We start from the raw sequence: 15,568 nt of genomic DNA on the forward strand, positions 1-15,568 counted from the left end.
GATCAAACTGGTGGGATCGGTTCGGTCCCAAATTTGATTCGATCCGGTATCGATTTTATTTTTTTTAAAACCGGTTGAAATTAGTCCAGTTTCAATTTTTCTTTTTCTAAAACCGGATCGGACAGGACCGATTTATATATATATATTAAATTTTTATAGTGTATATAATATTTATATATAATATATAATTATATATAAAATAAATTTGTATTATATGATAAATTACTAATTAATATAATATTAAATTTTAAAATCTTATATCATTTTGTTTATTGTATTAATAGTTATACTTAGGGTTGTACACCGACATGACCCAACACGGAAAAGGCATTGTTTCGACTCGACCCGAAATGGGGTTATTCCGAACGAAAGTATTTCGTATTTCATCCATTACTTGATTACTCGATCCGGATTGTGTCGGGTTGGGTTTGGTTACTCCATTTAAATGTTTTTTCTTGGATCTAGACGAACATGATAGAATTGAGAAGTTGAAAAGTCTTTCTTTTCCCACTGTACACACACACAAAAATGTCTTTCCCGATTCATCACCTACCTTTCTTTCATCTCTCTCTCTCTCTCTCTCTCTCTCTCTTTGAGTGAGCCATGGTGTTACGCCGTCACCAAATTCCTCAGTTGACCAACTGGCCCAGTTATTGGGCCCAAACACCACCGACGCCATGGCCGTTGCAGGCTACCTCTGTGACCAAATCTCCACCATCTCCAACAAGTTCACCGACACTGTTTTGCCATGGCGTAACTTGTTTAGGTTTGCCTTTGCGTTTGGCTCCCCCTCCAACGGCTTCATTGGTAGCCACTTCTTCAGACAGAAGGAAATTCTTTCGTCGTCCTTCGACTACAGTAACTTCCTTTACTAGTTGGCCTTCGCTATCGCAGCTGCAGGTATCACTAGCGGCTCAATCGCCGGGGGCACCCAGTTCATTGCCTACCTTATCTACTCCTTCCTCACTGGTTTCATTTACCCTGTCGTATCCCACTGGATTTGGTCCCCCGACGACTGGGCCAGCGTTTTCAACATAGAAAACCTTTTGTTTGGTATTAGCGTGGCCACGACCCTGTCTGGTTGCACTGCGGCTCTCACCACTCTCTTCGGTAAGAGAATCCTATCCGGCCACTAGAACGTGACAGATATGTCCAATGGATTACTTGGTGAATTCGTAGCGATCATTGCTGGTTCTAAAAAACAACTCCGCACAGAATCGGTTAACGGGTAATTACTCAACTCGGATCGTTTGAAAATGGGTAGCAATGGAATTAACCGCTTTGGAACCATTTTGTTTCGGTTCGGGTAAAATTCTACGGGTTGGGTCGAAATTTCGGATCGACTTGTGTGGACGGTTTAAATGTTCACCCCTAGTTATACTAACATTATATAGTGCATATTAATAGTTATATTAGTACTATATCATTATATATTATAATATACTATAATATATCATTATATTATATATTAATATAATATTAATATAATATATATTATATAATATATAATATAGTACATTAAAATTAGTAAAATCAGATCGAACCGGACCGAAAATCGGAGTACCGGTTTAAGAAGATAACCTGTGCGTAATCAATTTTGAAAAATACAAAATCGGTGCATACTGGTTCGGTTCTAAATTTTATCCAAAACTGAATCGAATCGGACCAGTTACACTCCTAGTAGGCTCCCGTTGCCTTTAGCTCCTAATAGCAACTAGCGAATGCATTCTTGTCCGTATTTCTCTATTTTCTCACTCACCTATTTTAGTTACTTTTCACCCAATACATTTCATTTGCTGTCTACGTCTATCGTAATCTAAGTTCTAAAACTTAAACGAAGAAATCATAATTCACCCTATAAGATATTCAATAATTTTATATTTTTGTAGTAAAGATTAAAGGAAGAACAAGAATCCTAAATGCTTAATATGAGTTAGCTCTATAAGTGATGGACATCACATGTTTTGTAAAATGTTTTATATTCATCTCATAATTATAAATATCATTATTATATATCCTCTCTCATCTATAAATACCTCATATATATGGAGAAATATCTGTGGTTCCCAAGATTCAATTGAAAAAAATACGTACTATTTTTTTTACAAGTATATTCATTAATTTTATCCCTAAAAAAATATATCTATTTTTATTTTTTCCATTTCTATCTTTATCCCATTTGAGATTCTCAAATTCTGATTAAGAATTTGAGTTTCGAAAATTAAGGAAAATTTAATAAAATTCAATTCATATTGAAAAAAAAAAAGAAAAAAAAAAGAAAAAGGATTTTAATGACTCCAACGGCACAGGATCAAGAATTTCCAATATTAAAAAAATAAAAAAATCTAAAAGGTATAGGAAAATGGAAAAGACGGGCAGAAGAAACGGCGTCGTCTCCGGTATGTGACAGAAATGAGAGAAGAAACTGGGTTGAATCTCTCATCAAAACTCCTCCTAACCTCATCCCCCCCCCCCTATTGCTTTTATACCTAAAATTATATTTGTCTCTCTCCCGCAGAAGCCAAACCCTAGCAAAGATTTTCCTATTTTTCTTCACTACAAGATGCTTTGATCGACATACCACGCGCGGTGGATCCGATTCGCGAGGTCTGTACTTATTTATTCTGTTTATTTTTTTTTCTTATTGTTTTGGATTTTGATAATTGTGTTATTTTTTGGGAAATTTTGAGCTGATTGGTCCAATTCTCGCATAATTTTTGGCGGCATCGGATCTGGGTTATTTCTCTTCCTTTCATTTTTATTTCTTATTATGTATTTTTTTTGGGGAAAATCTTTTGACTTTTTAATCAAAGAGCGTTTCTTGTATTTATGGAAATATTTTCCTACTTTTCTTTGCGTTTAGAGGCCTATAAAATTAATTTAACGAAAAGCGAGATTATCTTATCAGGGTTGGAGGTCGTAATTTATGTTCTGTTTTATTTATGGGTATCAGAATCATCCTATCCAGGTTCTGGTAACAAAAAGTTATGAATTCTAGGAGTTTCTATTTTTTGTTTCATTTCTTTCCCAACATCGTACCGGCAGCCCGGTGGGTTTGTGCAAAATGTTTGACGAAGATATTTGCAGGTTGAGAGGTTACCTCTCATACTAAATGTGGGGTTTTATCTTTATTGATTGATTGATTTTTTTATTATTATTTTTTATCACTAGGGTTGTTGGGTTGAGAATAAACGAGCAAAAATCTGTGTGGTGCTGTTTTGGTCATGCATTCATGCTGCTACAAGAGTCCTTTGGCTGGTTTTTACATATATGGCTTTGTTATTGCCGTACGAGTGTCCGTTATTTAGGCTTTAGAAGGAGCAATGCACAAAAAAAACTCATGGTCTTGAGGTGTGCTCTCAGCAAGAATATCAACTTGCAAGCTAGATACTAGTGAGTGTGTTATCTTTTTGCTTGGGTTTTCAAATTGATGTGTTTTTGTAGATCTTCTGCTGATTAGTCCTGCTTGAAGTTGGGCAAGCCTATTAAATGGATGATGATTGAACGGATGGATAAAATAACTGCTCCTTCATCTGGGGAGCGTGCCCAACGCCTTTATGAGAAGGTATCTCCTTTTTCCCTCATTAAAATTGAGGTTTTTCTGTTCTGGGTATGGGGCTTGGATTATCTTTTCAATCCTTAACTAATTTGTGCTGGTAAAAATATTGCTGGATTTTCCATGTACAGGACTCTCTCTCTCTCTCTCTCTCTATTTGCACGATTATCTTTCCTTTAAGAAGATAATATTTGTACTTTATGCAGAACATAGAGCTTGAGAATAGGCGTCGGAGGTCAGCCCAGGCACGCATCCCATCTGATCCAAATGCTTGGCAACAGATGCGCGAGAATTATGAAGCGATACTTCTTGAGGATCATGCTTTCTCTGAGCAGCACAGCATCGAATATGCTCTATGGCAGTTACATTACAGGCGAATTGAGGAGTTGAGAGCACACTTCAGTGCTGCTCTAACATCTGTAGGCTCAAACGCATCTCAAGGTGTGAAAGGCCCTGCTCGACCTGATCGAATTACAAAAATAAGACTCCAATTTAAAAATTTTCTTTCAGAAGCAACTGGGTTTTACCATGAGCTCATATTAAAAATCCGAGCTAAGTATGGCCTTCCACTGGGTTATTTCACTGAGGATTCAGATAATCGAGTTGTTACAGAGAAAGATGGGAAGAAATCTGCTGAAATGAAAAAAGGTCTTATATCCTGCCATCGTTGTTTGATATACTTGGGTGACCTTGCTCGTTATAAAGGATTATATGGGGAGGGTGACTCCAAAAGTCGGGAGTATACGGCAGCGTCAAGTTACTACTTGCAAGCTGCATCTCTTTGGCCATCAAGTGGGAATCCCCATCATCAGGTTTTCCCCTTTATTAACACACTGCTACTGTTTATCCTAATAGCATTTGTCAGGACTTTATAGCACTTTTCTCTTTTGCTGGCTGAGTGAATAATATATGCTTCTTGTATACAGTGATAACTCCCTTCTTATTAATTAAATTTATCTATCTTGTAAAAAAACTTTTGATCCTAATATATTCCCTGTTTAGGCCGTATTTGTATGTTTTATTTTGATCTTGATCTTGATATTTCATGGTGACAGTCTCTGATAATTGTCACAGCTTGCTATCTTGGCTTCCTATTCGGGGGATGAGTTGGTGGCTGTGTATCGATATTTTCGGAGTCTGGCAGTAGATAGTCCCTTTTCAACCGCGAGGGATAATTTGATTGTTGCATTTGAGAAGGTATAGTGTTTGAACTTATTGGTTTATAAAATATATATTATTTACCTGAGTTGTGGCTGTTTTGCAAAAGTGTGATACCATGTCTAGAGTTATATCCTTCTGTGTTGTTTTGTCATCAGCATCATTATTTTTCTGTTAAGTATTTGTTTGGTTTGAGGAGTTAACAGTTAGTCCTTGTGTATCCTTAATCTCTTTCATTAGTTTCTAGATTAATAAACTGAATTTGTATGTTAAATGCTTTTCTTATATTGAAAGTCTGAAGGCTTACTGCATTTTGAGTAAGAGTGGAAACTAGGCTATTGTTGTTTTCAGTTGGAAGTTCTTTAACAGGTGAATCGCATGACATCAGTTAGATAACTATGAGCATGCTTATGGGTTTGGAATCTAATTCACTTTCTTGATTTAAAGGCAAGCCACTCATTCTAAAAATTGATATTTGACAGTAAGTTAAAATACAACTCAAGTCAACTCAAAGAGAGGCTTAATCTTAACTAAGTGGGGTTGGCCACATGGGTCGTTTTAACACCAGATAAAATCCATTTTCATCAGATATGACACTAGAGTATGATATAACCTGATTATTTGAACGATGTGAATGTGATCTTTCAGCATCACTGCTTCTGAACTTCTAAATGAAAAAGTTAATTAGAAGTAATCTATTAGGTTTGGAGAATATGCTTCTGTTGCAGTGCTAATTAATCAAAGTCCATTCCCTGTCTGAGTTTTTTTTGAATGTCCTTGCATGAAATAAAAAAACCAGCAGAATTGTTATTGCTGCATGAATACTGTTCGCTGATGGTTAAATGAATTGTTTGATGACATTCACTTAAGTTGACCACACTGTACTCTCAAACAATGCATGTTTAGTTATATTTTTGCCAGACTAAAAGCTATTTGTATTTTTATGCTTCTGTCTGGAGTCATGAGCTTTGATCCCATAAGAAAACTCCTCTAGTATCTGGCTTAATATATGCTTCTCTTTCTTTTTCTTCTTTCTTTTTCCCCTTTCATTCCTGGCAGAATCGTCAAAGTTACTCTCAACTACCAGAGGATGTTAAAGCTTCTGCAATCAAGGAGTCACCTGTGCGGATGACTGGCAAGGTAAGAGGGAAAGGGGATGTGAAACCTGCACCAAAAGATACCAACTCAGAAGGCAGCCAGGTAAAGGAGAGAACATCCACCGTGCCTGAGACATATAAATCCTTTTGTATTCGATTTGTTCGTCTAAATGGCATTCTTTTCACACGTACAAGGTATTTTACCTGGAACCCCAACTAAATTTGGTTATATCTTGACCAAGCACTGTGGACTGACTCTTTCTTCCCTTCTCACCCCTCCCCCCTTCTGTGGTATTTCTAGCCTGGAGACATTTGCAGAAGTTCTCTATTTGGTCAGCAGTGGTTTACGTGAGCTCCTGTCTTCTGGGCCACAGGAAGAGCTGAATTTTGGTGCTGATGCTCTTGAGAATGGACTTGTCATTGTTAGACTTGTCTCCATTCTTGTATACACAGTTCATAATGTGAGAAGGGAGACTGAAGGTCAGACATATTCAGAAATTGTACAGCGTGCTGTTCTACTTCAGAATGCATTTAATGCAGTTTTTGAGTTGATGGGACACATATTGGAGAGATGTGTGCATCTGCATGATCCTTCTTCAAGTTATCTCTTACCTGGAATTCTGGTATTTGTTGAATGGTTGGCTTGTTGCCCAGATGTTGTGACGGGCAGTGATGCAGATGAAAAACAGGAAACTGTTAGATCGAGATTTTGGAACGATTGCATATCTTTCTTGAATAAGCTCTTGTTGAATGAGCCGATGTCCATTGATGATGATGAAGGTGTGACTTGCTTTAATAACATAAGCAGGTATGAAGAAGGTGACACTGAGAACCGACTTGCTTTGTGGGAGGACTTTGAGTTAAGAGGATTCTTGCCGCTACTTCCTGCACAAACCATTTTGGATTTTTCGAGGAAGCACTCCTTTGGAGGTGATGGCAATAAGGAAAAAAAGGCCCGTGTTAGAAGGATTCTAGCAGCGGGGAAAGCTCTAGCAAATGTGATTAGAGTCAATCAAGAACCAATGCGTTTTGATTCGAAGGTCAAGAAATTTGTTATTGGTGTTGAGCCCCAAATCTCAGACGATTGCATGTTTGCTACGACCTATGTGAGCATGCCTCCTACAGATGGTATAATGTATGAAAAACAGACTCAGCAAACAAAAAATTTGGACGTTTTACGGCCAAATCCTGAGCTACACATGGGAGGGGAAGAGGAGGATGAAGTAATAGTTTTTAAGCCTACAGTGGCTGAGAGGCGAACTGATGTGATTGGTTTGGAATGGTCCCCATATGAGGGCCTGGAGCCTGGTCTAAATGCTTCTGCAGGTGTGAAATTTCTTGGCAGTTCTGTTTCAGCCCCTCTAGGTAATCTCCGGCAGCAGATTGCTCTTGAGGCGGGTTCACAAGTGCCTGCATCTGTTGGTAATATGGTTCCCCCGCATCTGCAACCAATTCAATCTTATGCTTCAAAGTGGTCAGTGGAAGAGGAAGCTCTTCTTGCTAACAGCTTGAAAGGTCTAAGGCTTCTGGAGAATGGAAATTTAATGAAATCGGAGCATCAAGATATTGGCAGATTTACTCCTGTTCTTTCAGCTTCCATCCAGCAAGCTGTTAGTGCTACTGGCGGTATGCCATACAGTCACACAAAAGCTCCGGAAGCTGGGATATCCAAAATTGATGCTTTTGCATATTCTGGGGCTATTTCTGATAACTTTGCTATGAAAACATCATCAGCATCGCCTGTAGGTATGAAAAAAAGTCCAGTTAGTCGGCCTGTTAGGCACCTTGGGCCTCCACCTGGTTTTAGTCCTGTTTACTCTAAACAAGTGAATGAGCCTGCTTCTAGTTCAGAATTAGCAAGTGAAATTCCAATAATAGATGATTATAGCTGGTTGGATGGATATCAGTTGCCATCATCAACCAAAGGCGGTGGGACAAATGGTTCCATGAATTATCCATCCTATTCAAACCCCCAACACATTGGTATCAGCAATGGCTTGAGTGGGACTGTCGGCTTTCCATTTCCTGGAAAACAAGTTCCAATTATGCCATTCCCGGTGGAAAGACAAAAAGGCTGGCAAGAACACCAGACACTTGAACAGCCAAATCTATACCATGAACAGCAGTTACAGCAACAGCATCAACTCATCAATGGAAATCAGCACTTTATTCCACTGCCTGACCAGTATCAAGGACAGTCCCTCTGGACAGGTCGTTCCTTCGTGTGATGTCTGTACGAGAGTATGTGGTAAGACCAAGTTCTCTGTACTTGAAGTTGCAATTAGTATATTTTTTAACTGCTTATATTATTAGTAGTGTCTTTTCTTTTGTTATTACAATAAGTTATTGATTATTGTAAATAGAAACTTGTTCTGATCTGACAAACTACCATTCCCCAGGTCCTTGGGAGTGATTCTGGTGAATGTACTGCATCATTTTGCTACCAAATTTAAACTCCAACTTTGTAGCCTTGTCAATGTTGAATTAGTGTTGGAGCCTGGGTGGCATTGGCTTTATTGCAGGCGCTTGCTACTACACGAGTGAGTATTTATCTAATTACAAACACTTTGTGTGTGAATGATTTTTTCTTTTTCCTGTTTTTTGGTTTTGTTTTTTTGTTTTTTTTTTTTTGGGGGGGGGGGGGGGGGGTGGTTGGTGTTGTAGGACTTTGGTCTCTTTCCTGTTCTCTCTCTTCCATCCGTAACTCTGGGTTATTTTATAAGCAAAATAAAAAATATTTTTTGATATGTTTTAACAAGTAAAATAAAATATATTGAATTCAATGAATAGGTGTAGCCCAAGCACACAAGAGGTATACAGGAAAAACCCTACTTAAGATTTGGGAGCTAGAAATAGATACAAGAAATTCATGGAAGCTAAAACCACTGAAATCAATGACAGTAGCCCATAACTCTGGTGTTGGTGTTGTAGGACTTTGGTCTCTTTCCTGTTCTTTCTCTTCCATCCGTAACTCTGGGTTATTTTATAAGCAAAATAAAAAATATTTTTTGATATGTTTTAACAAGTAAAATAAAATATATTGAATTCAATGAATAGATGTAACCCAAGCACACAAGAGGTATACAGGAAAAACCCTACTTAAGATTTGGGAGCTAGAAATAGATACAAGAAATTCATGGAAGCTAAAACCACTGAAATCAATGACAGTAGCCCATAAAGCGTGAGTTCTTTCAAAGAGCATTTCTGATCTTCAAAGCTCTAATCGTTCCTCTCAAACAAAATGCACCACATAAGACACAAGGGAACCATCTTCTGCACAGCTGTAATTTGGGGATTACCCTGAAGTCCTCTCCAGCTGGCAAGGGGATCCACCACCTTCTTGGGCATTAACCAGTCCAGTCTGGTCCTGCTGAAAATATCATCCCATATGGCCCTGGCCACCTCTCAATGAAATCACAAGTGGTCTGCAGTTTCACCACTTTTTTACATATACAACACCAATCAATAAAAAGAAAATCCGACTTATCTTCAGGTTATCAATGGTCAAGATTTTTTCAGGAGAACAAGTGGGCCTCAATACCCAATTACAAAAAAGAGCAAGTGAATTAACCATTGAGCTGGTTGTTATTTAGTATAATTAGTTATATAACTTCGATACATGTAGATTAGCATTTCCTATGTGACTTGGAGTACCTTGCTATGGTTTATTGTTGGGTTCACTTTGTCTGGTTCAAAGCTTTTCACTCTGAATCTCATACTCTGTGGATGGATGCAAGAAACTAAATTTGAGTTAAAACAACCAAAATAATTGGTTTTCATTGATTTAGGACTGAGTTTAATGTGAAGACGTTTCTTGGTTGTGATATATACAATAGTTGAGCCAACTTGAGCCTCGTCCTTCTTTGGCAATATTACACATAGTCAGCACTGACTGGTATGGATGATGACCTGTTTTCCTACTGTATGACACTGAAAGGCGCCTTTATCTCTTCCCTCTGTCATCCGCCGTCCACTGTCTGGTCTATAAATACCTGAAAGTCATTTCACTCGGCATTTCTTTTACTCGAACTGATAATTTGCATTTTCTCTGGATTCATTGCTTCTGTTCAATTTTCTTTGTTATGGGGTGTGTTGTATCATCTGCACTTTGATTTTGTTCTCTTGTCACAGATTTCGTCAAGCACTCCAGCCTGGAGGAAGAGAAATATGGAAACATCTTCTATGATTTGAAGTTCGTAAGAAGTAAATGCCTTGTCTGGCTACATGGGATGGTAAAACGTGTTAATAAGATCATCTGTTGGTTTTGGGCCTTATATCTTTAGACAATTGGTGGAATAAAGATGTGCTCCCCCATTTAACTCAACTGTTAAAGACAGTCTAGCTGTCGAAATTGCTGATATGGTCTTAGGCTGGTGGCAGATAGAATATATAATGCTACTCGACGAGTTCTTTGCTACGACGCATAGAGGAGCTCCAGTTGGGAAGATCGCTGGTTGTGATCTGGGGTATCATCAAGTTGGACAGTGATATGATATAAAGACATCGTGAAGATTGTATTTTGGGGGAGTACAAAAGTGTACGTGTAGGGTCGTTGCCTCTGGATCAAAGACTTTGTTACGTTGTTATTATGCTCTCTTTTGAGTTATTATTAGAATGCGTGGGCGAGTATGTGATAGGCGATATACACTAGCTTTTTGGTTCTGAAAAGTCGGGCTCGACTCGAACTTTTTATGATGAAATAATCTGTGGAATATACACATGCTATGTTGGATTTCGGATTGTATCCGATATCAGATTTGGCTTATTTATCCCTAGTGTTTCAATTGCCTCAATTTCTATGTATAATTGTGGCGCCTCTATAAACAAAAATGGAGTAAATTGGTGTGTGAATGTTTTGATCTTGCTTTCCAATGTTGCAATTTGAGTTAATAGCAGCATTGATTATAATGTTACCTAATAAATACATCTCCCAGCAAGATTACTGGAAAAATTGCAATGAAAAATCAGTAGGAAAATGATTACAATGTCAATTATCCGTCTGATATTAGTTAGACCAGTGAGAGATGAAAATACATCAGGAAAGAAGTTATGATTGTCTTAATTGTTTGGTTTCGGTTTCAAAACATTGTTTGGACGTCTTTAGGACATCTTCAACTCTCTAGAATCAAATCGAGTCAGCAAGAAACGTCGTACCCTTTCGTTGAATAGAAAATTGAACGGGAAACCAGATTAGCTCCAATTTCATGGGAAAGCTCAGAAGTAGGGTTGAAAAAGGGGAAAAAAACACGAGAAAATGACACATTTCGTTGAAAAAGATGGTGTGTTTGGTAAATATGAATCATGGTTGACAACTACTTTTAAGCAACATGTTATCATATTCTAAATAATTTCATAGGTAAAGTGTATGAAATAAAAGTAAATTAAAAGCATGATAGATGAAAAAAACGTTTTTTATTTATTTATTTTATTTATATATATATATATATATATATATATATAAATAGCTAAAGTTTTAAGTAAATATTGAATCACTTAAATATATATATGTATGTTGTTATAAACTATCTTGAATTGTATGACCACATTTATCTAGTCGTCAAATGCATAGTGCATAGTGCTAGCATAGTATTTAGCATAGTGAGTTGGTCGACATATGCATAGTGCATAGTGCTAGCATAGTACTAACATAGTGAGTTGGCCGATATATGTATAGTGCTAGCATAGTACTAGCATAGTAAGTTAGCTGACATATGCATAGTGCATATTGCTAGTATAGTGCAGCATAGTAAGCTAGCATAGTTCCCTTTGTACGCCTATATATATCGTTGAATTCTTTAAGAAATTTATAAGTTTCATAACCTTTCTGAGCTCTATCTCTTTCTCTCTCCTTTTAAAAGTTTTATAAAGCGTTATGGCTCTCTCTTTTCTATGACTTCATAACACGTTATCAGCACGAAAGTTCTTACAATTTTGAAACTAGTAGTCCTCAACTTCAAGTAAGTTTTTCAATATATTTTTATATTCCTTACTTATATATGTAAAAAATGTCAAATCTTATAAAATTGGAATTCGTTACTCTTGACATTTCTGGAAAAAATTATTTATCTTGGATCCTTGATGCTGAGATCCATCTGGATGCGATGAACCTGGGAGATACAATTAAAGAAGGAAATCAAAGGTCCCTGCAGGACCGTGCTAAGACAATGATTTTCCTTCGGCACCATCTTCATGAAGAATTAAAAACTGAGTATCTAACGGTGAAAGATCCACTTATTTTGTGGAATGATTTAAGGGAGAGATATGAACACCAGAAAACTGTAATCCTCCCAAAAGCTCGTCATGATTGGATGCACCTGAGGTTGCAAGACTTCAAGAGTGTTAGTGAGTATAACTCTGCACTTTTTAAAATTAGCTCGCTATTGAAATTATGTGGTGAAAAAGTCACTGATGATGACTTGTTAGAGAAGACATATACTACTTTTCATGCCTCGAATGTGCTCCTGCAGCAGCAGTATCGAGAGCGAAAGTTCAAGAAATATTCTGAATTTATATCTTGTCTTCTATTAGCTGAGCAAAATAATGAACTTTTATTAATAAATCACCAGTCACGTCCTACTGGTTCTATATCATTCTTTAAAGTGAATGGTACTAGATTTACATCATTCCCAGAAACGAATGGTGCATCTTTTCAAAGAAAACGAGAGCGTGGACGTGGTAGGAAAAACTATGGAAGTGGAGGTCCTAGAAGTGACCACACTGAAAGGGACAATAATAGATATACACCGTACCACCAGAAGTGGTTCAACTCAGAGAAGGGCAAAGGTCCCCAAAACAAATTTTTAAAGAAAGATGAAGATGGATGCCATAGATGTGGTATGACTGGACATTGGGCTCGTATCTGTCGTACAGATAAGCACTTGATTGACTTATACCAATTTTCTATAAAAGAAAAAACAAAGAAATTTGAAACAAATTTTACTGAACCATCATATGCTTTAGATTCTATAGATGGAGAAGATATTACAAGCCTTAATGTTTCTGATTTCTTTGAGGATTCTAGTGGTAGAGTTGATCATGGAAGTGTTCCTTTTTAATTAATGTATTTCTTTTATATTATTATAAAATATTTTTATATTCTGCAATGTTTTGTAGTAATAAAAGTTTTATTTATTCTTTTATACTTATTGATGATATGATTTATCTGAGAATGGAAATGGAGCATCCCTGAAGGATCGCCCTAAATCAATAATTTTATTGAGTATCTCATATGAGTGATACTTGTACCAAAAACTCATTATGATTTATGCACCTGAAGTTGCATAATTGAAATTGTGGAAAGAACATATATTTGAATAAACGTCTCGAATGTGCTCCTGAAATAGCAATATGAAATGCAAACGTTCACAATATATTCTAAATCTGTATCAGTGACTGAACAAAATAATGAGCTTTTGATAAGAATTATTATTCACGTCTTACTAGATCTACATCATTCCCTGAAGTGAATGATAATGAATTTATATCATTCTATTCCCTGAAGTGAAAAGAATGATGCGTTTCATTCAAAGAAACTAAGAGATTGGACGTGATAATGAATATCTTTTTGGGCCAGAAGCTCGTATTGGAAAAGCTGTAAGCTTTCTCTTTGAGATGATATTATACAAATTATTGAATCAAATATTATGATGCATCAAAAAGTAATATGATTCAAAATATTTGTATCTTTTCATGGTTATCTTGATCATCCAAAATCAATTACGATAAGTCGAATGATTTTCATATGGACGTCCATAAAAGAACCAGAAGATTCTTTTACTATAAAGTTTTACCACCAGAAATGAAAAGAAAAATTTGCTTGAAGCAAATAAGATGAAATTATTCGACGTTATCTTGATTATCATATGTGAACCAGAAGTTCAGATGATAATTAAATTTTAGATACAATAAGATAAAAATGTCCCATATTCTAGCTGCTAAAATCCCAGCGAGGATTGAAGTCCCTGTAGAACAATTAAGAAATTCAGCAGTCTAAAGACATGTATAAAGGCATGTGAGACTTATCGATACAAAAGATAGAGTATCTCAAAAGAGAAAGGCACAAATAATTTGGTGCTCCTGAAGAGGCCATACCCACAAAACAAGCAATAAAGTCCATCCAAATTCTCTGTATAAAATTTTCCTATATAAACTCTTGAAGAGTACCTCCTGAAGAGGTTTTTCATGAAAATGTCTTCCCTTGAAGAGGGACAGGTATATGAAAATAACGAGATCTCGTTACATTTCATGAATAATGGAGAAATTATGGATAGAAATAAAATTGTTGTCGACAATGTATTTCCATATGAGATGACAATTGACATTACCAGAAGTAATGATGAAAGTGAATAAAAAATTGTCGAAGAATACGACGTAAAATATTGGCCAAATTTGAAAAAAAACAATTCCTGCAGAATTGATTCACTAGTAAAATATGATGCATCGGGACTTATAGTCCAAACACCTAAAGAGGTGATGCTTGTTGAATGTCAGTGTGTATTTATGGAAAGGAAATAAAAATGTGATATATAAATCACGAGTCAGTTTTTCAATTCCTGCAGAATTGATATCACTAAGTAAAATGTGATAAATATGGACTTGAAGTCCAAACACCTAAAGATGTGATTTTTATTAAATATCAGTGGATATTTATATACATGATATAAAAAGCCTGAAACTTTTAATATGAAAATGTGATATAGAAATCACAAGTTAGTTTCTGGAAGAAACAATATTGATATGATTTTAAAGTGGTTGAAATCATATTGAGATTTTTATTAGCTCGAAAGTTACCGAGAGTTTGGATATGCATGATTAACTGCATATTTATCTGGATCATTGGATCATGATATATATATATATGAAAATCCCTGAAGGATAGAAAATGTCTGAAGCTTCTAATATGAATACATCTGGAAATATGTATTCTATCAAGTTTCAAAGATCCTTATATGATCTAAAGCAATCCAAACGCAAATGAAAACAAGCTATTATTGCAGTTTATATATATGATTTAAATGTCATTGAAGCTCCAGAAGAGCTCATAAAAACTGCACATATTTGAAATATAAATCTGAAACCCTTGCGGCTTCAAGGGGAAGATGGATGATGTTATTAGTCATGAAATACCATCTTTTAATACAATTAGTATTTCAGATTCATATTATGGGTTTGATATGAAGTGTGCATTATTAAAGAAGAAATAAAAGGGAGCACAAAGAACATCTACCAAAAGATAGAAACACAAATATGAATATTTGTGAAATATTATTTTATTATCTTGAAGCAAGAATTACAAAAATTTGAGACATTTTGCCTCATTCTTCAAACGTTCTTGTTCTTTAAGAATCTGCATAGCATCCCTATCTAAAGGGGTAGGCAATCGAAAAGAAGATTTAAGCAAGGATTTTAAATTCCTATTCTCTTTCTTTATTGATTCTATCTTCATGTTAGACTCCAGAAGAAGTCGTTGAAGTATAGCAATATTCTCGTGGAGATTGTCAACTCCACAAGTTTTGGATTGCAGTTGCTGAGAAAATGCGACAATAGATGATGAGTATCGGGTACCGAGACTCACAAACTCATAGATAGTTTCATTATCTGACCTACGAGTCAGATCATTATATTGCATGATAGCACCTGTGGTAGAAGCAGGAACAGCTGATGAACGAGGTGCAGAATACCTCATATATTGACCCTGAGAAGATTGCTGAGCCATTGCAGAGAGAGATTGCAGGATAAGAATGTAGAAAGAGATTGC

At 36.2% G+C, this 15,568-nt stretch overlaps 1 protein-coding gene across 2 annotated transcripts; it reads left to right on the plus strand.

Annotated features, from left to right (window-relative positions):
* Window positions 1-2,451: 2,451 nt before the first annotated feature.
* Window positions 2,452-10,580, plus strand: LOC122291229 (protein SMG7-like). Of its 2 annotated transcripts, XM_043098877.1 has the most exons (9): window positions 2,452-2,607; window positions 3,172-3,351; window positions 3,445-3,565; window positions 3,763-4,368; window positions 4,631-4,753; window positions 5,774-6,006; window positions 6,113-8,059; window positions 8,211-8,351; window positions 9,943-10,580. In XM_043098877.1, the coding sequence occupies exons 3-7, from the start codon at window positions 3,494-3,496 to the stop codon at window positions 8,037-8,039; spliced, it is 2,961 nt and encodes a 986-aa protein (XP_042954811.1). In that variant the 5' UTR covers window positions 2,452-2,607; window positions 3,172-3,351; window positions 3,445-3,493; the 3' UTR covers window positions 8,040-8,059; window positions 8,211-8,351; window positions 9,943-10,580. The 2 variants fall into 2 exon arrangements, with proteins under 2 accessions (XP_042954811.1, XP_042954810.1); XM_043098876.1 differs by lacking the exon at window positions 3,172-3,351.
* Window positions 10,581-15,568: the final 4,988 nt, after the last annotated feature.

The sequence above is a fragment of the Carya illinoinensis genome, chromosome 13 (assembly GCF_018687715.1).
Source record: "Carya illinoinensis cultivar Pawnee chromosome 13, C.illinoinensisPawnee_v1, whole genome shotgun sequence".
Classification (NCBI taxonomy): domain Eukaryota; kingdom Viridiplantae; phylum Streptophyta; class Magnoliopsida; order Fagales; family Juglandaceae; genus Carya; species Carya illinoinensis.